The sequence below is a fragment of the Pseudorca crassidens genome, chromosome X (assembly GCF_039906515.1).
Source record: "Pseudorca crassidens isolate mPseCra1 chromosome X, mPseCra1.hap1, whole genome shotgun sequence".
Lineage (NCBI taxonomy): Eukaryota > Metazoa > Chordata > Mammalia > Artiodactyla > Delphinidae > Pseudorca > Pseudorca crassidens.
The window spans coordinates 97,605,749-97,627,378 of NC_090317.1; the positions used below are offsets into that span (position 1 = coordinate 97,605,749).

Genomic DNA, 21,630 nt, shown 5'->3' on the forward strand with positions numbered 1-21,630 from the left:
GAGCTATTTCACTTCCTTTCTCTTACCAGAAAGGTTACTAATTCATAATTTCAACTTCAAACCATAATTTGGTCCCCTTTGTGACCCAGTTAACTTCTATATAATAATTTTATATTTGTGAATTTAGTATATTTTAGTAAACAACTTTTATTGCAGTATAAAATTAATTTGAAAATGTGATTCATTGCTTAAGCATTCTATTGGAGATGTTACTCTGAGGTAGAAAATGAAGTATATGCAGGTGGTATACAAAATGTGACAATAATTCATATTTAAATAAATATTTTAGGTGGTTCATTTCATTGTAATGGTTGTAAACAAAGACTGATTCATATTTTAGCTCAGATAAAATAAATTGTGAAATACTCCTTCAAATTTGTTGGTTCATTAAGAGTTGTTTTGTTTTATTTTAAAGGAAAATAGAAATAGTGCAGTTTGCTAGCCGGACACGCCAACTCTTTGTTCGATTATTAGCTTTAGTAAAATGGGCTAATAATGCTGGCAAAGTGGAAAAATGTGCGGTGAGTTAAACTTTTGACTTTATTTTATATAAAATAACTTTTTTGGAATGTTAACTTGTAATAGGCATAATTTCTAATTTTAGCTCTAACTTATATCTGCTGATACGTTTTGGGATACATTACTTATGTGAGTAATCATTATTTCTGTATGATACTGTATAGTATATATCTGTAGAAACTTAGTATTTGTTTATGGAAACCTAATCAGAAAAAAGAGTAGGCCATATCTGGAGATGTCATTACGCTAGAAGACATTAAATATGAGACTGGACCTAAAGGGGGAAGTGGTTAGCTTACATTCGTATGCTTCCTTAGAGTTTGCAAAGTATTCCCTAAATTTGCCTATTGATTTCTTGACAACCCTTTGAGAATGGCAGAGTCAGTCTTTTCTTATTTTACAGATGAGGAAATAAGGTTCCTCGAAGTTAAATGGCTTTTTCAAGGCCCCAGAGCTGATGATAGCACTTATCTGTCCCTTCGTTTATTCATCTGTTCATTCTCCAACCCTTTATTGCACACAGGGCATAAGACATAGTGGATGGAGACTTGAATAAGGCATAGTCCTTGCCCTCAGGAAGCTCATGGTCTTTTGACTGTTGGTTGAGTCATTCTTTTGAATTCAAAGGAGTGACCTGTAGCGAAGTGTACCAAAGATTCTAAAACATGCACCCCCTACCCCCCACAAAAGTTTTAAGCTATGTTCAAGAAATGTTAAGGAGGAGAAACATCAGTAGGGATCTTGTGTTAGCCTATTGAGCTCATAACTTGGGGAGGATGATATGGTGTTAACAGATGAGACACAAAATGAGGAGAATAGATTTCGTATTGGAAAGGGTAGAGTAATTATAACAAAATGAATAAAATCTTAAAATAATGAGAGCATTTATTTATCCACCATAATTTATTTTTTGCACCCTGACAAGCTAAGTTGAAATATTTTTATAGTAACTTTACATTTGCAGGTCTATTGGGGTTTGCATATTCCATAAAATTTCCCTTTAGAAAGAAATCTACAACACAGTGTGTTTCTGCATATGATTTTCTGACATCTCCCCTCAATTTTAGCCCAGTGCATTTGCTATCCTCAGTTTCACTAGGTTCCCTTATCATTAGAAAGAAAGCTTATGTGAAAATTGCTAAAGTGAAAGGAAAAAAGAGGTTTGAAGAAGTTGAGAATTTAAAATTCTAGAATAATATATTTTTTGAAAGTTAAAAGAAGACACATTTCTAGCCACAGATCTTTTGTCTCTAGGAGTAAGCTGGTATCATCCTTTTATATAGCATTGATCAAAGGGGGAGGATATTTTGTACCATATATTGAATTTTCTTTATGGGGGAAAAAGTTATTTTATTCATGTTGTCATCAAAGGATAGTTTTTATTATAAATATTAATAAACAGGCTTATTCCAAGCTTATTTACCAGGAAGTTTACAATTCATTTCATTGTTTTGCAAATTTGGGCACCAAGTCTAATGAATCTATTTTGGCCAAAATGAAGAAGCATGGTAGTATTTCTGAGAAGCCTAAGGTTTCTTTTCAGTAATTCGTTAATTTGAGGTAATCTTTTCCTAAAGGTATTCAGACTTTCAGTGAAGAGTTAAGTATTACTGAGGTATATAAAATCCAAGTATTCAATTTTTCAAATCTAGCTTTAAATCCCTAATTATACCATGGGTATTTAAATTACCTGTTTGATACTACTGAGCTGTATGTCGTTAAAATAATATCAAGCAAAATCCAAAACTCTTGGTTTTGATATTGAGCCGTATTGTATTTATCTTTCATTAATTCATGGTATAGTATTTTCCTATTAGTTTTTTGAATTGGCTGTTCCAGTAAGTCGCATTCTGAATAAAGTCTCATGTTGAACTTTATACATAAAGTTTTGGTATTTTTGTTTCGTGAATGTAGATACAGAGATGTGTTTTTGTCAGGGATAAAGTCCATCAGCTGGAGAATTAGAGGATTATTCACGTTTTGACACTTGTGTTCTCAACCTAATGATTATTTAACTAGACTCATTAGAGGTTCTTAATAGATAATGATCTTTAGCCACGCCAGACATATGAAGTGTTTAGATGAGTGTATAAATACACGGTTTATAGAACTCTAACTAATGGTAAAGCAGTCTGGATAATGTTTTAGCTAAGAAAAAGAAAAAATATCTCTCTCCTCCTTGAGCTTTTTTTAAAAGCAATTTTGAGATATAATTCACATACCATACAATCTATCCATTTAAAGTGTACAATTCTGGGAATTCCTTGGCGGTCCAGTGGTTAGGACTCCGCGCTTCCACCGCAGGGGGCACAGGTTCAATCCCTGGTCAGGGAATGAAGATCCCGCACGCTGTGCGGTGCGGCCAAAAAAAAAATAGTAATAATAAAGTGTACAATTCAGTGGTTTTTAGTATATTCACAGATATGTGCAACCATTAGCAGTCAATTTTAGAACACTTTCGTCACCTCAAAAAGAAAATCATTACCCTTTATCACCCCAAGCACCCCCCAGCCCTAAGCAACCTCTGCTGTCTCTATAAATATGCCTATTCTGAACATTTCATGTAAATGGAATCATAATATATGGTCTTTTGTGATTGGCTTCTGTCATTTAGCATGATGTTTTCAAGGGTCATCCATGTTGTACTTGTACATGTATCAGTACTTCATTTTTATAGCTGAATTGTATGGATCTGCTACATTTTGTTTATCCATTCATCAGTTAATGGACTTGTAGGTTGTTTCCAGTTTTGGGCTATTATGAATAATGTTGCTATAAACATTCATATACAAGTTTCTCTGTGGACATGTGTTTTCATTTCTCTTGGGTATATACCTAGGAGTGGAATGGTTGGGTCATACGGTAACTGTATATTTAATAATCATTTGAGGAACTGCCAGACTGTTTTCCAGAATGGCTCTACTATTTTACGTTCCCACCAGCAATGTAAGAGGGTTCTAATTGCTCCATGCCAGCACTTGTTATCATCTGACATTTTGATTCTGGCCGTTCCTGGTAGGTAGGTGTGAAGCGGCACTTCGCTGTGTTTTTTGTTTGTATTTCTCTGATGACTAGTGATGTTGAACGTCTTTTCATGTGCTTTTGGCCATTTGTATATTTTCCTTAGAGAAGTGTCTCTTTGGTGCTCAGTTAAATTTTAAAGGAGATTGGTATTAATCATATCAACAGTTGGTATGTGAGTACTTAAGAATAAAAAAAGAGCATGATTATTAGGGACCTATATGGATTCACTAATAAGTAACTCAAAACTAAACTTTTATCTTTATTAATTTGATTTCGAAGTCAAAGAAATATAGCTGGAGCTAGTTTATTTTGAGTTGAGCAAGGTAGTTTAGAGAGTTTCATTAATAACCCACATTTAAGGTGGAGTGATGTAGGCTCGAAGAACTGTGGCACCCCACTAGGGTTGACGCACATCTTCCTGGACGGAAATCTTTAGTATTCTTTGGCCTAAGCATTTTTACAGTGTCTTGAGTGAATGGAGACTTGGGATGACCTAAATCTGAGTAAAAACCTATACGGAAGTTGAGAGAAGCAGGATTCAAATATGTTAAAAATCAGAGTACAGTCATGCTTTAGGTTCCGGGTGGGAAAGGGGACCTTGCTTGATAGAGATTCATGCACAGAAGATCAAGGCCTTTTAGTTAACTTCAAGCTTGCTGTGTGTTAGCAGTGTCGTGGCTGCTGATAAGAAGTTAGTGTTGGTGGTGTTAATAGAACTCCATTTTACTAGTCATGAGGGGCTGTGCTGGTCTAACTAAGAGTTAGAAAAAACATTTTTTGGTTCCAGCTTCTCTGATTATTCACTATCTTTGAGCAAGTGTCTAAACCTCAGCCTCAATTTTCTCATCTCTAAGATAATAGTAATTATCTTGTTTTGTTTATTTCCTAGAGTCGTGAAAATCAGATAATAAAATAAGTGTGGGAATACTGAGAAAATGTAGGGCATTATGTGTGCATGATGTGTTATTAATTCTGGATACCATATTTTAAGTTGATCACTGATAAACTGGAGCATTTCCAGGCAGTGGAATAGGGATGGTGAGTCAGGAATTTGGAATGTTCAGCTTGAAGATAGAGTGGGCTTCCCCCGTTTGAAGGACGTGAAAGACTTTTAAGTATTGTTCCAGAAAGGAAGTAGTTTTCAGCTTCGTGATGACCTCTACTAGTTTAGGCACGCTTGTGAAATGCATTGAGTAGACAACTGATGGAAAGGATTTCTATATTGGACGTGAAGTTGGCCTAGATCTCATAATGGACAATGTTTACTGTGTGTTTTATATGTTCTAGGCACTGTTCTAAAGGTTTCATATGCATAAACTCTTAATCCTCGAACAACCTTATGAGGGGGAGGAAATCATCTCCATTTTATATTGAAAAAACTGAGGCAAAGAGGGATTTAAGCAACTTGCCCAAGGTTATAGGGCTAGTGAGTTGCAGAATTAAAGTTGAGACCAAGGCAGTCTGGGTCCAGGAGACCATGCTTTTATGTCTCCTTTATTACCAATCAACTCTAGAAGTCTGTAAGAGAAAAAGCATTGTATTCTATTTATTTTTCCTAACTTGTCATATGTATGTGTAATGTTAAAGATGGAGAAACGAATCGGGAAACCTTTTATTTAAATTGATAGAAAATTACTGGTTTTTAAAAATATTTCTTCTTTCTTCAAATTACTGGAAAATTTTTTGATGAAATATTTTGAAATATGGAAAAGCTATAGTAATTCCTCTCAGAGTTTACTTTGGAATCAATAAATGATATTTGACGTGAAAAGTGGCTGGTTTTCAAGGAAGCGTAATACATATACCCTTTGCTTTGAAGATGATCTCGAGCTTCTTAGATCATCAAGCCATCCTCTTTGTGGATACTGCTGATCGCCTGGCCTCATTAGCTAGAGATGCTCTGGTCCATGCACGCCTGCCTAGTTTCGCCATCCCATATGCTATTGATGTACTGACTACTGGATCTTACCCACGGCTACCAACCTGCATTAGGGTAAGTGCATTCCTACCCCAGCCCACCCTCAAAAGTTGAAGGCTTTGGCATTGGATTCTACAATATTAATAAGTAGCCCAGCCAAAACAAAAAACTGTTCTGTATTTTTAAAATAAATATTTCATGTAGTTTGCTTTTTTCTCTATAATTAAAATTTGGAGGGGGCGGGTTTGAAATAAATGGGAGCCAGAATGTGAGTAGCTATCAAAATGAGTTTGTTTATTTATTTATTTAGGTGGGGGTGAACAGAATTATGAAGGTAACTTAACATCTATTTCAGATGTGAAAATACGGCTCGCTAGTTGCTTTTTGGAAGTGTTTTTAAAAATTTGTTGTTGTGGTAGTTGTTGACTCACTTGGTGCTGTTGTATTTTATACTTCTAAGAAGTGGTGAAAGTCATCTAGTGACATTAAGTTGGTTTCATAAATAGAACATGAAGAAGATCGTGTTGCATTACCATCTTAGCTGGGGGACTGGTGGAATCATTGACACTCTAATGCATGATAGTAATGGTCACTATTATTGGATGTAGACTGCAGAAATGAGTGTTGAGGTTCTCTTGGGTAAAGTAAGAAAATACTGTGTTAGAACAGGCGCAGGTAAAAATTATGTCTCTTTGTACATTATTTTTAGATTACTTAAACTTTTTTGTAGGATAAAATTATTCCTCCAGACCCAATTACCAAAATTGAGAAACAAGCTACACTTCACCAGCTGAACCAGATTCTTAGACATCGACTTGTAACCACAGATCTTCCTCCTCAGTTAGCAAATCTTACAGTTGGTATGTACCTGAAATACATTTTTAAAGAATTGACTCGTTAGAATATTTTTCAAACAGCTTTTGGGGTTTTATCTTTTAAAATATCCTTATGAAGTCTTGACCTACAATTTTGGTGGTGTTTGAATCCGAAACTTGTGCCATATCATTTCCCTTTAGTACCTGGAAATACAGTGCTGGTATTTGAAGCTGGGGAGTGGGCAGGATTACCTGGGGCTGGAGGAGAGACTAGGTCCTAGAGTTGAGCCTCAAGAAAATACTGTTCCTTGATGTTAGAAGAGTTGCCTTTGGTTTCTTGATGACCTGGAAGCTGGCTACTGTTTATGCAGGAACCAGTGAATTGTCTGAACACTTATGAAAGATTCTTAAGTCTGTTTAAAATTTCTCGTGAGCGAGACTGAAAGTTCTAGGTTAGTGGGAAGCTGCTTATTTTCTAGCAAAGTAGACCTTCTTCTTCTTCTTCTGAAAGCAAATGGCCGAGTGAAGTTTCGAGTGGAAGGAGAATTTGAAGCCACCTTGACTGTGATGGGAGATGACCCTGATGTTCCCTGGCGTCTTCTCAAGCTAGAAATTCTAGTTGAGGATAAGGAAACAGGAGGTAAATCATAAATAATGATTTAAATCATATGTATTGATTTAAATGTTGGGTGTTATATTATTGAAACATTCTTGCAGAATAATACATGTGTTTAGCAATTTATCCTGTAATCTGATGTAGGTTTTATGATAATTGTAACTGCCTACTGACCACAGAAGTTTCAGTGTTTCTCTAGTGTACTCTCTAGTTTTCATAGATAATTTCAGTTTTTTTAAACTCATCGTTAGTGAATATACTCTTCCTTAGTTGGTCTATGACACAATCTGTACACTTTTCTGATTAACCACCTTCTTTTCTCCTGCCAATGGAAGATGGGCGAGCCTTGGTTCATAGTATGCAGATCAACTTTATCCATCAGCTGGTACAGTCTAGGCTCTTTGCCGATGAGAAACCTCTTCAGGACATGTACAACTGCCTGCGTATCCTTCTGAAATTTGAGCCCTGTATTTGTAAAGAATTTGTGTCCCCCAACACACACACAATTTCCATCTGCCCCTAGTCCTGAACTAGAGCAGCTTAAACTCTCCCCGTCACCCTTTTTGGGTGGAAACGGGGGTTGGGGAACTGGCCAGTGTAAAGAATAGTGATATGTCTATAAAAAATGAAGTTTTAAATTTTACTATTGACTTTGCAGGTAAAAACTTTAAATGATAAGGTAGAAATAGTACTATTTGGAGAGAAAAAAAGTACCATTTAGTCTACCCATATTCTCTAAACTATGATGAATTAAGGGGCAACCTGGACCTTACATTTTGTTTATATTGGTTCAAAATTAAATACAAAACCTTTTTCTAAAATTATGTCACAAATTCCAACACTTTTTGTATAAGTCATTGGAGAAGTATAATAGCCAACTTTTGGGGAATAGAGCGTTTGTTAAATGAAGTTTGCTTATACTTCACTGGCTGTTGTAGTAATATCTTAGATTTGCTTAACAAGATCCATCAGATTCTTTCTGCTTATCACTTCAGTTAGAAGTGCTACATTCCCAAACTCTAATGTTAATCCGAGAGCGGTGGGGAGACCTCGTACAGGTGGAAAGGTATCATGCAGGAAAGTGCCTCTCCCTCTCAGTTTGGAAGTAAGTAAAGTTGATTCTGGTGGGGTCATGCAATGACTGTAAATACTCTTTTTGTTTCTCTCTTTCTCTCATACATCTGATTTACCATATACCTCTGTGTACCTCTAGCAACATGATTTTGTATGGTAAAGTCCTATGGTATATAAACCACATAGGACATCCATAATTGACACCTTTCTTAGAACATGGCATATTTTAAATATGTAGACGTTTATCTATTTGTAGTAAAACTTACTATTCTTTTTTTTTTTTTTTTTTTTGTGGTACGCGGGCCTCTCACTGCTGTGGCCTCTCCCGTTGCGGAGCGCAGGCTCAGCGGCCATGGCTCATGGGCCCAGCCGCTCACGTGGCATGTGGGATCCTCCCAGACCGGGGCACGAACCCGTGTCCCCTGCATCGGCAGGCGGACTCTCAACCACTGTGCCACCAGGGAAGCTCAAAACTTACTATTCTTAAAGATTAGATTACTCTGGCTTCATACCAGATTGCTAAAAGACCATTAGGTTAGATTATCAGGTATCATTTTTTAAAAAATTCTTGCTTATCACAGTGTTATATTTTGGATTGCACCTTTTAAAAACTTTTGGGGAAGTTTTTTGGGGGAAAATCAGTATCAGGCTGTTTTCCAATCCTCTATTCCCTATTTGAACTTTGCTTGATTCCCATTTTCTGTAAAGGAATCAAAGGTGAATAGACACCACTTAAAGATTGTTTTGGCCTTTTTGTGTGTGTGTGCATGTGTTTTATTTTTAAATTCTGTGTCTGTGTTTTTTTTTTAATGTAGTAAATCATATTGTGTTGGATTATAGAATAGCTGTCTTCCCAATATTAATATTCCCTCAACGAACAGTGAGGACCTGCCATGTTCTAGACTCTGGATAAGGTGCACAATAGACTGTCTCTCTTTTATTCCAGAAGTTAACAGACTGTGTTGGAAAAAATTCTTAATATTTCTTTTTTCTCTTTAGTCAACAGGTTCTTGGGAGAAAAACAGGAACAGCATCTGTTCACAAAGTTACAATTAAAATTGATGAGAATGATGTCTCCAAGCCTTTACAGATTTTTCATGATCCTCCTTTGCCAGCTTCTGATTCCAAATTAGTAGAAAGAGCCATGAAGGTAAAAGAACTCAATATATTTCAATATTGGTTTGATTAAATGAATATAGTAATATAACTTACCATTTATACTTAAACTGTTAGCACAAATCCTTTAAAATACCTAATTGTTCCTAAAACCCTTTATGAAACTTATTTTAAATGAATGTTATGCTTGTACATTTGTTGTGGTTGTTTTAACATCTAATATAATTTTTAAGATGTTCTTTCAAATTCTGTAATTTAGATCAGATCTATAGTTGCCAGAATGTTAACTGTAGCCTTTAAGTTATCAATACCATTTAAATTTATTTTTTTAATTTTAAGTTTGCTTTCTTTTACTGGTTAACACTTAATCATTGTGATTCTAAAAAGAAGTATCTTGGAGCACAATAATCTACTCTCGGGCTTTTAAAGTAAAAATGTTTAAATTGCACATACAATTCTGTTCTTGTTTATGCAGATTGATCATTTATCAATAGAAAAACTCCTGATTGACAGTGTCCATGCACGAGCTCATCAGAAGCTCCAGGAACTGAAGGCCATTCTTAGAGGTTTCAATGCCAATGAAAATTGTAGGTTCTTTTAAAATGGTATTTCTGTCTTTCTTTTGTTTAAATTAGTATCCACTTTTATTTTCTGAAGAGTCTTTCTTAATGATTTTTTTCCTGATATACGGATTTTGTTGTAGAGGCTGCATTTTAATTTGTGATCTACCAAGCTTGTCTTAATTTTTCCCTTACTTTCTTCTTTTTCATTTAGCTTGACCTTATTTTTGAAATGTATGTATATCAACTCTCCTTAAAACTTTTCTTTCCTATTGAAATAGAAGCTATTTTAACATTTTAATATGAGTCTTCTTTTGTTTTTTCTTCTAAAAGGTTAAGGCAGCTTTGCAAATATTTATAATGTATTTATGAAATAATGCCTGTTTGAATGAAGCAAAATATATCCCTTGTCTTTTTAAAAATGTTTTTGAGTTGTTAATACATTAACAGGATTCAAAATAAGAAATAAAGATATGCACACATAGTGAAAAATCTTCTAATTACCTGGTATATTCAGAGCGTATGGGGACGGTCAGTCATTTACAAAGTAAGTGCTTTCATTCTAGGAATATTGTTTCACAGTATTACAATGAGCATATTTACTATTCCTACCCCAGTTTTTAGCTGTGATTACCTGGTGCCCACAGTATTTTTGCAATCTTAATTTTTCTAATTTTAATTATTTCTAATTTTTCAAAATAGTGAAATTCTAAAATATCATTGGGATTGTAGAAAATTGGGGTTTATGATCTTTTGATAGGCTCTGGTTTACTTTAGTATCATCTGTAAACAAGTCTTAGTAAGTAAAAAAAACCTCAGTATGATTGCCTGGGGGATATTTAAACTACTTTGAAAAATGGACTGAACGTGTGTTTACCTAGGAATAGTTTTGCGTGTTGTTCACGTAAGTTGCGAAGATTTTTCTTTAGCAGCATTTTGTAGAGATGTCACTGCTTGAGTAGCCAAAAGATGTGGGTTCAGCTGCTCTTCTGCTCTTGAACAAGTCACTTAAATTCTTTGGGCCCCATTCTCCTCATCTGTAATTTGAGGATGTTAGTCCAGGCTCTTCCTGGATCTCTTACTGTAGTGGGAGTGTGCTACAGTAGTGGTTTTCAAGCCCTACGAGTCTGTTGAGTCCTCAGCGTTAGAGAAAGGTGCTTTGGAGACTGTTTTGAAGGAGAGGGAGGTTTCTGCACGTGGGGTTTGGCCCCTCAGCCCTGCTTTAATCGGAACAATTCTGGAAACAAGGACTGCTGTAGGAAAGGGTCTGCTGACCCACCATTTTAGGACATATGCTTTAACTGTTTTTTTAAATTCACGTTCATGCATTTATACTCTCGTGTAGTCTTACTTGATCTCTTTTGTGATGGGAAAGCATGCTTTAGTCAGATCCTTTGCTGGGACCAGGGACCATAGTCTGTTCTGCGAACCCCTTAGTGCAATTACCCTTAATTAGCTGGCTTTTCTTCCAACTCCTCACTAGAATAAGCTGAGAAAATGAGTAGCTCGGGAGAATGGAGCATTTCAAGGAAGGGCTAGGGGAGTGTACAGATAGCAGGTTTTAGACAGCCCAGGGGGCATTGTGTGGTTTCTTGAGGGTGGGAGGTGTGGGGTGGGAATGTCTCAGGGAAGGGTAGGCAGGACTCTGGGAGAGCAATTTTAAAAAGGCAGTTCAAGGCACTAAAGGTAACTTGCCCTGCAGCCCCTTCTCATCATCACCTGACTCTAGGAAGCCAGGGTGCTCTCCCTTGGGTTGTGCTCTGTCAGCACCAGATTTGGGGTCTCAAGGTCAGTTCAGAAGCTGTGAACCACACACAGCCATTCCTAATTGGGCTTAGTTGCTTCTCTTCAGTCTTCCCACTTTATATTATTGTCTGTTGGTACATTCCTCATTTTGTCCTCAATAAATAGATAGGGAGAAATGAAAGAGGAGATTTGTATATATTCCTGCTGCAGGAAGAAGTGTGCAGCTCAGTCATTTTGCACGGCCTTTCATTCTCCATAAGCTTCTCCATTCTGGATACACTCCATTAAAACCTGTTGCCTTTAAATGCTTAAGGCCTTATATATTTTATTTTCTGTAAAGAAAAATACAGACATCGGCAGCCATAAAATATGTTCAGAGATGTACATCAAAGTATTTTCTATCTTTTGGACTGTGTTCTCTGTATTCTTCTCTGATGCCCTATCTTTTCAAAAATATTTAATTTTGTTAATTAGATTGAAATTATAGTTGTCATCCCAATTGTCAGAATTAGTTTTACTCCGTTGCTACACTTTAAAAATAGTTGTGTTTTAAAGAGTACATTCCTATCCCATTAGGAATTAAGACAGTACAGATATATTTTAAAAATCAGCAACTCTGCTTCAAATCTCTAAGCACTTTTTAAATTTGTCACACTGGTCTGAATGATAGAATATTGTAAAAGAAATTCCCGTTTGTGCCTTTTTTGTCCTGTTTTTTTGTTTGTTTTAGATGAGTTATGCTGGACCTGCATGTTAAAGATTTGTATGCAAATACGTTAGATACACTTGAAAGCAGTTTGTTTTCCTCTGATTAAATATGCTTCCTGCAATCTTTTTTTGATTTATTATTTTGTTTGTATAGACAGTACCAGTGGCAACATCACCTATTTTAATTGTTGCAAATTTATAACAAGGGGTTTTGGTTTGTTTCTTTGGTACATAAATACAGAAAATGTACATTATTGAGCACTTTGCTTTCTAAAGCACCTTTAAAGCTTGTCATTGCTTCTTCCTGAACCCATGGCGTGGACGGGAAGATGTCATTGTCCTTGTTTAACAAAGTAGCACAGAGAAGTCACACCTGGTGAAGGGCTGGGCCTACGCTACCACTCTACTCACTCCCCGCCCTTCTCCTGCAGTGTAGCTTTAAAGGACTGTGGTAACCAGAAGAGCATATTCCTTTAGCAGGTCATCAATGTGATGAGCACATGGTGTGCTTTCAGGACTTTGCTCCTTTACTGGATTGTGTTATACCAACTTGTGAGATTAAGAGGAAAGTTAATCGGGCCTGGTGGAAATACTGTGAAACTCTAGAAAGAGTATATTGGCAGCTTTGGGAATTTGTGTTTAGCAGTTGCCTCTGTTCTTATTTCATCTGTGACTTGAAAATGAGGTACATAAATAACTTGAAAAAATCTTTTCCTGTATAATCAATGTTTAATAGCGTTCAGAGGTTTTTTTAAATACATGGGCCCTAATTGCCAGAAAAACCTCTCTTTATGAAAAATGGCATTAAAAATATTTAGGCCATAAATGAAGTTTATTCTATTTACCAAACAATATTTTTTTCCCATTATATCAGAAAGAAAATCCTTCAAATTAGCTTATTAGTAATTACTGTGTGAAAGTAAAACTAGAACTCAGCTCACTGATAAGGTTAAATTTTCACGAGCTATTTTAACCTTTTTAAAGGAATCTTGGAGGGTTTTTTTCTTTGCTGTAGTATTTGAGATGGGTGTGTTTGTTTCAGGTCACCTTGTAGATTACATTCTGCTTTTGAGCTACTAAGTGACGTAATATTACTAACCCAGTTTAGCAAAATTATGTTTTTCCTGTAACATTCAGGATCATTCAGCAGTTGGTTCGTTTCTACTCACTGAGAAATATATGTATTTTTTTGGGGGGGTGGATATTCAGATAGAAATATAACTTAATTCTTAACTGTTCAGCTTCCATAGAGACTGCACTTCCAGCTCTTGTTGTTCCCATCTTGGAGCCCTGTGGTAATTCGGAGTGTCTACACATTTTTGTAGATTTGCATTCTGGAATGTTCCAGTTGATGCTTTATGGACTTGGTAAGTTACTAAATGATAGACTCACTCAAGGTAAAGAAAAATACTTTTAACAAAAGCAGAATAAAAATTTTTTGCCATAAGGTATTGGGAGGGGTGGTATAAACAGTGTATGGAAAGTAGATATGGAAGGAATAACTCTGGCTGATGTCTATTCCTTGGGGCCCATTTTAACTCTCTTGTACCAGAAGTGAAACTTCCCAGTATGAAGTACATTCATGTTGTTTCTCTTATGTAAAAGTAATAATATTGATGGCTGATCTTTTCTTAGATTAACTATTTTACCACTAATAGTAGGGTGTCATGGAGAAGACTACAATCTAATGTCATTCACAGCTGAAGAACAAATTTATGACGGTATAAACATCTCAGATGACTCAGGGTACAGAATCCTGTAGGAAAGGATTTTTTTTCTGGCTTAAACACAGTAGAAATTGAAGTTTGATTTCTAGCATGTTCTGTTACCAAGTTGGTGTTCTGAAATGATGAAATACTAGGAACTTAGTGTTTTTGTATTGCTGATGGAATAGTGTTCTTGAATATATTAGCACATTTACCATTTGAAATTAATATTAAGCTAGATAGATTGATGAAAATAAAAGGCTTTCTGGTTATATCGTATGGCTATGTCGTATGGCTATAAAGATAGATTTTTCTATGAACTGCTTATGGAAAAGTGGCCTCATTACTTTGAATCACATCACATTTATGATGGCTAAATGATAAGTGACACATTAGGAAATTGTTGTTTGCTCTTCAAAACTTTATTTAACTGTTTTCTTGATGATTAACACAGTACATACTCATAAGTAGAAAAACTAAACATGTAAAAATGAGAGGAGCAAAAAAGTAGTTGCCTGTTGGTAATTATTGTTTTTAGTGGATATATGCTTGTCTTAGCTCAGGCTGCCATAACAGGGAACCACAGAGTGGGTGGCTTAAATAACAGAAACTTATTTTCTCACAGTTTTGGAGGTTTCAAGTATGAGATAAGGTTGCCACCATGGTCAGGTTATGTTGAGAGCTTTCTTCCTGGCTTATAGTCATCAGCCTTCATGCTGTATCCTCACATGGCAGGAAGAGAGAGAGAGCAAGCTCTCTGGTGTCTCTTTATAAGGGCACTAATCTTATATGAGGGCCTACCCTCATGACCTTATCTAAACCTAATTATCTCCCAAAGGCTCCACCTCTAAACACTATCACATGAGGAGTTAGGGCTTCAACATATGAATTTGGGGGGATGCAGTTCAATCCATAGCAATGCTCTTCTAATTTTTTCTATACTTCTTTCTTTAGTTGAACTCATTTTATATTTTGCTTTTTGCTCAACATTCTATTATTGGCATTTTCTAGGTCATTAAAAATTCTAAGTGACATTTAGCAAGCTAATCTTCAGCCAACAGATCGTGCTTATGCCAGAGATCATTTGTGTTTAATAAATAAACATTTTAATGGAGTTTTATAATTTTTAAGGTTCTAAGTCTAGTAATACTATGACTTTGAAATACATACAAGTTAATAATATTAACTAATTAGACTAAGAATTTTGGTAATTAAACTATAGGCGAAGAATTAATTCGTGTTGTTTGTTACTTGTTCTTCCTGCTAATGTACATTTGCTATTAATTATCCCTAAATGTTAAAGAGGGAAAACAAATTAGGTTAATTTATGCCTCATGATGCGTTCCGTTTAGTTTTTCTCTGACTCAAAAATAACACTACTTTCTGCCTAAAACAATAATTTTCATTTAAATTTTGGGCTACCTGGGTATCTTGTGTCTCATGTAAGCAATTAATTAATGAAGTACTTTATGTTATAGACCAGGCCACACTGGATGACATGGAGAAGTCTGTGAATGATGATATGAAACGGATCATTCCTTGGATTCAGCAACTTAAGTGAGTTTATGTAGTTCAAAACTAAAAATGGAAACTTCTTTTGACAAGATAATATTTTCTTCTCCATCATTACTCTTGATCACCCACTATCCTTAATGTTTATGACATGAAACTTGAGTACCTTTTGGTACTTAGAATCTAAATTTTCTTGGAATAGGTCCAAGATGGCAGTGCTTTGTATCAAATTCCCCTCTAGAGCAAATATAGGTATGAAGGGCATGACACTCAGCTTTGATTCACTCAGCTTTGACACTCACATTTTCTCCTGTGCAAGCACTCTCCCAAATACTTACACAATGAATTTTATTGTATCTAGTGTTTTTTGCAGTAGAGTCTTATTTGCTCTTATCTGGGATAATCTTCATGGTATGAATCTACCAGCTGACACTTTCAGAGTAGTCATTTCTGCTTCTCTAATACTGTCATTCAGCTTGTCTCAGAATCCTTTGAATGCTTCAGACTGTTAAACTAAATAAAACTGAAAATGGAGCTAGAGATAATTGTGTGAGGTTTCATTACCACCCTGGTACACAAAGGTACCATTATGGCAACTCTAACAGACTCTTTTTAAATCGATAAAACAGAATTCCAAGGGATAAAAATAAATATCAGAGATTAAAACCAAACTGGCAAGTGGCGGAGTGGGGGTGTGGGGGTGTGGGGCCAGACTGTTCAGTGGGATTTAAATACTTAAATCTTGATAATTCACATCTTGCATAACTTAACGCTTTTGGGCAGTTCCAGCTAGTAGAAATATAACCTAAAACCAGAAAGTCAAGTCCCAAAAGCTTTAAACTTATCAAATGTGTACCTATACTTAAACTCACATTATTTATAGGAAAGGTCCCCTGGTTGTCACTTACAGTGGTGCTTCTCAGATGATCTTTGGTGAATGACCAGTTTATCACTAATCTATCATGGGACGTTAAATTTTTTGAAATAACTATTGAAATATAATGTACATATCGTAAAATTCAACTGTTTTAAGTGTACAGTTCAGTGACTTGTATTAAATTTACTGAGTTTTGCAACCATAACCACAATCCAGTTTTAGAACAATTAGAACATTTCCGTTGCCTCAAAAAGATGCTCATTTACAGTTAATCCCCATTCCCAGCCTCAGCCCCAGGCAACTATGAATCTACTTTCTGTTTTTGTAGATTTTTCTTTTCTGGACATTTCATATAAATGGAATCATAAAGTATGTGGTCTTCTGTGACTGGCTTCTTTCATTTAGCATAATGTTTTGGGATTCATCCATGTTGAAGCATGTACCAGTACTCCATTCCTTTTTATGGCTAACTAACATTCCCTTGTATGGCTAGGCCACATTTTATTTATCCATTCATCAGTTGATGGACATTTGGATTGTTTCCACTTTTTTGGCTCTTATGAATAACACAACTGTGAGTATTCATGTGCAAATATATGGCTAGACTTCTCATTCCACTAGGAATGGAATTACTGGATCATACAGTAAATTTAAGCTTTTAAAGAAGTTGCCATACTAGTATGCAAAGTAGTTGTGCCATTTTACAGTGACATCAGCAGTGTATGAGGGTTTCCATTTCTCTACATCCTTTTCAGCGCTCATTACTGTCTTTGACAGTGGCCATCCTAGTGAGTGGGACAGGTGTCTGACTGTGGTTTTTACTTACATTTTTTTAGGGACTAATGGTGTTGGGCATCTGTTCATGTGATTACTTTTTTTTTATAACATGCAATGAAAACAAATTCTAGAAAAAAGAATTGAAAAAACATGTTCAAAATATAAGCCTCCATTTTTTTATTAGAGTGAACAGACATAAAATTGCATTTCAATACATAAAATCAGAACAAAAAATACAAGAAAAAAATTCAAAATCTATTTATTTTTCATTGAAAGTGAACATATACAGACAAGATACTCTTCACTCAAATTTGTTTTTCTTTTTTTTCTTTTTTTATCATCTTTATTGGAGTATAATTCCTTTACAATGGTGTTAGTTTTTGCTTTATAACAAAGTGAATCAGTTATACATATACATATGTTCCCATATCTCTTCCCTCTTGCGTCTCCCTCCCTCCCACCCTCCCTATCCCACCCCTCTAGGTGGTCACAAAGCACCGAGCTGATCTCCCTGTGCTATGCGGCTGCTTACCACTAGCTATATTTTACGTTTGGTAGTGTATAGATGTCCATGCCACTCTCACACTTTGTCACAGCTTACCCTTCCCCCCTCCCCATATCCTCAAGTCCATTCTCTAGTAGGTCTGTGTCTTTATTCCTGTCTTACCCCTAGGTTCTTCATGACATTTTTTCCCCTTAGATTCCATATATATGTGTAAGCATACAGTATTTGTCTTTCTCTTTCTGACTTACTTCACTCTGTATGACAGACTCTAGGTCCATCCACCCCACAACAAACAACTCAATTTCGTTTCTTTTTATGGCTGAGTAATATTCCATTGTATATATGTGCCACATCTTCTTTATCTATTCATCCGATGATGGACACTTAGGTTGCTTCCATCTCCTGGCTATTGTAAATAGAGCTGCAATGAACATTGTGGTATGAGTTTGAGAAGGATAGGTATTAGCTCTTCTCTAAATGTTTGATAGAATTCGCCTGTGAAGCCATCTGTTCCTGGGCTTTTGTTTGTTGGAAAATTTTAATCCCAGTTTCAATTTCAGTGCTTGTGATTGATCTGTTCGTATTTTCTATTTTTTCCTGATTCAGTCTTGGCATGTTGTGCATTTCTAAGAATTTGTCCATTTCTTCCAGGTTGTCCATTTTATTGGCAAAGAGTTGCTTTTAGTAATCTCTCGTGATCTTTTGTATTTCTGCAGTGACAGTTGTTACTTTTCCGTTTTCATTTCTAATTCTATTGATTTGAGTCTTCTCCCTTTTTTTCTTGATGAGTCTGGCTAACGGTTTATCAATTTTGTTTATCTTCTCAAAGAACCAGCTTTTAGTTTTATTGATCTTTGCTATCGTTTCCTTCATTTCTTTTTCATTTATTTCTGATCTCCTCTTTATGATTTCTTTCCTTCTGCTAACTTTGGGGGATTTTGTTCTTCTTTCTCTAATTGCTTTTGGTTCAAGTTTAGGTTGTTTATTCGAGATGTTTCCTGTTTCTTAAGGTAGGATTGTATTGGTATAAACTTCCCTCTTAGAACTGCTTTTGCTGCATCCCATAGGTTTTGGGTCGTCGTGTCTCCATTGTCATTTGTTTCTAGGTATTTTTTGATTTCCTCTTTGACTTCTTCGGTGATCACTTCGTTATTAAGTAGTGTATTGTTTAGCCTCCATGTGTTTGTATTTTTTACAGATCTTTTCCTGTAATTGATATCTAGTCTCATAGCGTTGTGGTCAGAAAAGATACTTGATACGATTTCAATTTTCTTAAATGTACCAAGGCTTGATTTGTGACCCAAGATATGATCTATCCCGGAGAATGTTCCATGAGCACTTGAGAAAAATGTGTATTCTGTTGTTTTTTGGATGGAATGTCCTATAAACATCAATTAAGTCCATCTTGTTTAATGTATCATTTAAAGCTTGTGTTTCCTTATTTATTTTCATTTTGGATGATCTGTCCATTGGTGAAAGTGGGGTGTTAAAGTCCCCTACTATGAATGTGTTACTGTCGATTTCCCCTTTCATGGCTGTTAGTACTTGCCTTATGTATTGAGGTGCTCCTATGTTGGGTGCATAAATATTTACAATTGTTATATCTTCTTCTTGGATCGATCCCTTGATCATTCTGTAGTGTCCTTCTTTGTCTCTTCTAATAGTCTTTATTTTCAAGTGTTTTGTCTGATATGAGAATTGCTACTCCAGCTTTCTTTTGGTTTCCATTTGCATGGAATATCTTTTTCCATCCCCTTACTTTCAGTCTGTATGTGTCTCTAGGTCTGAAGTGGGTCTCTTGTAGACAGCATATATATGGGTCTTGTTTTTGTATCCATTCAGCCAGTCTGTGTCTTTTGGTGGGAGCATTTAATCCATTTACATTTAAGGTAATTATCGGTATGTATGCTCCTATTCCCATTTTCTTAATTGTTTTGGGTTCGTTATTGTAGGTCTTTTCCTTCTCTTGTGTTTTTTGCCTAGAGAAGCTCCTTTAGCAGTTGTTGTAGAGCTGGTTTGGTGGTGCTGAACTCTCTCAGCTTTTGCTTGTCTGTAAAGGTTTTAATTTCTCCATCAAATCTGAATGAGATCCTTGCTGGGTAGAGTAATCTTGCTTGTAGGTTTTTCTCCTTCATCACTTTAAATATGTCCTGCCAGTCCCTTCTGGCTTGCAGAGTTTCTGCTGAAAGATCAGCTGTTAACCTGATGGGGATTCCCTTGTGTGTTATTTGTTGTTTTTCCCTTGCTGCTTTTAATATGTTTTCTTTGTATTTAATTTTTGACAGTTTGATTAATATGTGTCTTGGCGTGTTTCTCCTTGGATTTATCCTGTATGGGACTCTATGTGCTTCCTGGACTTGATTAACTATTTCCTTTCCCATTTTAGGGAAGTTTTCAACTATAATCTCTTCAAATATTTTCTCAGTCCCTTTCTTTTTCTCTTCTTCTGGAACCCCTATAATTCGAATGTTGGTGTGTTTAAAGTTGTCCCAGAGGTCTCTGAGACTGTCCTCAGTTCTTTTCATTCTTTTTTCTTTATTCTGCTCTGCAGTAGTTATTTCCACTATTTTATCTTCCAGGTCACTTATCCGTTCTTCTGCCTCAGTTATTCTGCTATTGATCCCATCTAGAGTATTTTTCATTTCATTTATTGTGTTGTTCATCGTTGCTTGTTTCATCTTTAGTTCTTCTAGTTCCTTGTTAAATGTTTCTTGCATTTTGTCCATTCTATTTCCAAGATTTTGGATCATCTTTACTATCATTATTCTGAATTCTTTTTCAGGTAGACTGCCTATTTCCTCTTCATTTGTTAGGTCTGGTGGGTTTTTATCTTGCTCCTTCATCTGCTGTGTGTTCTTCTGTCTTCTCATTTTGCTTATCTTACTGTCTTTGTGGTCTCCTTTTTGCAGGCTGCAGGTTCGTAGTTCCCATTGTTCTTGGTGTCTGTCCCCAGTGGCTAAAGTTGGTTCAGTGGGTTGTGTAGGTTTCCTGTTGGAGGGGACTAGTGCCTGTGTTCTGGTGGATGAGGCTGGATCTTGTCTTTCTGGTGGGCAGGTCCACGTCTGGTGGTATGTTTCGGGGTGTCTGTGGACTTACTATGATTTTAGGCAGCCTCTCTGCTAATGGGTGGGGTTATGTTCCTGTCTTGCTAGTTGTTTGGCATAGGGTGTCCAGCACTGTAGTTTGCTGGTCGTTGAGTGAAGCTTGGTGTTGGTGTTGAGATGCAGATCTCTGGGAGATTTTCACCATTTGATATTACGTGGAGCTGGGAGGTCTCTTGCGGACCAGTGTCCTGAAGTTGTCTCTCCCACGTCAGAGGCACAGTACTGACTCCTGCCTGCAGCACCAAGAGCCTTTCATCCACACAGCTCAGAATACAAGGGAGAAAAAGTAGAAAGAAAGAGGATAAAAGAAAATAAAGTAAGATAAAATAAAGTTATTAAAATAAAAATTATTAAGAAAAAAATTTTTTAAAAATGTAAAAAAAAACCGGACGCACAGAACCTTAGGACAAATGGTGAAGGCAAATCTATACAGACAGGGCTTCCCTGGTGGCGCAGTGGTTGAGAGTCCGCCTGCCAATGTAGGGGACACAGGTTCGTGTCCCGGTCCGCAAAGATCCCACATGCTGCAGAGCGGCTGGGCCCGTGAGCCATGGCCACTGAGACTGCGCGTCTGGAGCCTGTGCTCCACAACGGGAGAGGCCACAATAGTGAGAGGCCTGCGTACCGCAAAAAAAAAAAGCTATACAGACAAAATCTCACACAGAAGCATATACATACACACCCACCAAAAGAGGAAAAGGGGAAAAAATAATAAATCTTGCTCTCAAAGTCCACCTCCTCAATTTGGGATGATTCGTTGTGTATTCATGTATTCCACAGATGCAGGGTACATCAAGTTGATTGTGGAGATTTAATCCGCTGCTCCTGAGGCTGCTGGGAGAGATTTCCCTTTCTCTTCTTTGTTCGCACAGCTCCCAGGGGCTCAGCTTTGGATCTGGCCCCGCCTCTGAGTGTAGGTCACCTGAGGGCGTCTGTTCTTCGCTCAGACAGGGCGGGGTTAAAGGAGCAGCTGATTCGGGGGCTCTGGCTCACTCAGGCCAGGGGGAGGAAGGGGTATGGATGCAGGGCAAGCCTGCAGAGGCAGAGGCCGGC

At 36.6% G+C, this 21,630-nt stretch overlaps 1 protein-coding gene across 4 annotated transcripts in view; it reads left to right on the forward strand.

Moving 5' to 3' along the window:
* MED14 (mediator complex subunit 14) overlaps nt 1-21,630 on the forward strand; it is a 75,000-nt gene that overhangs the window by 8,582 nt on the left and 44,788 nt on the right. For all 4 annotated transcript variants that reach the window (XM_067723257.1, XM_067723254.1, XM_067723255.1 and 1 more), the window contains exons 3-12: nt 416-521; nt 5,363-5,536; nt 6,192-6,321; nt 6,788-6,916; nt 7,228-7,335; nt 7,865-7,997; nt 8,966-9,116; nt 9,558-9,669; nt 13,338-13,463; nt 15,281-15,359. In XM_067723257.1, coding sequence (XP_067579358.1) covers nt 416-521; nt 5,363-5,536; nt 6,192-6,321; nt 6,788-6,916; nt 7,228-7,335; nt 7,865-7,997; nt 8,966-9,116; nt 9,558-9,669; nt 13,338-13,463; nt 15,281-15,359 — 1,248 coding nt within the window. The remainder of the gene's footprint in view (nt 1-415; nt 522-5,362; nt 5,537-6,191; nt 6,322-6,787; nt 6,917-7,227; nt 7,336-7,864; nt 7,998-8,965; nt 9,117-9,557; nt 9,670-13,337; nt 13,464-15,280; nt 15,360-21,630) is intronic.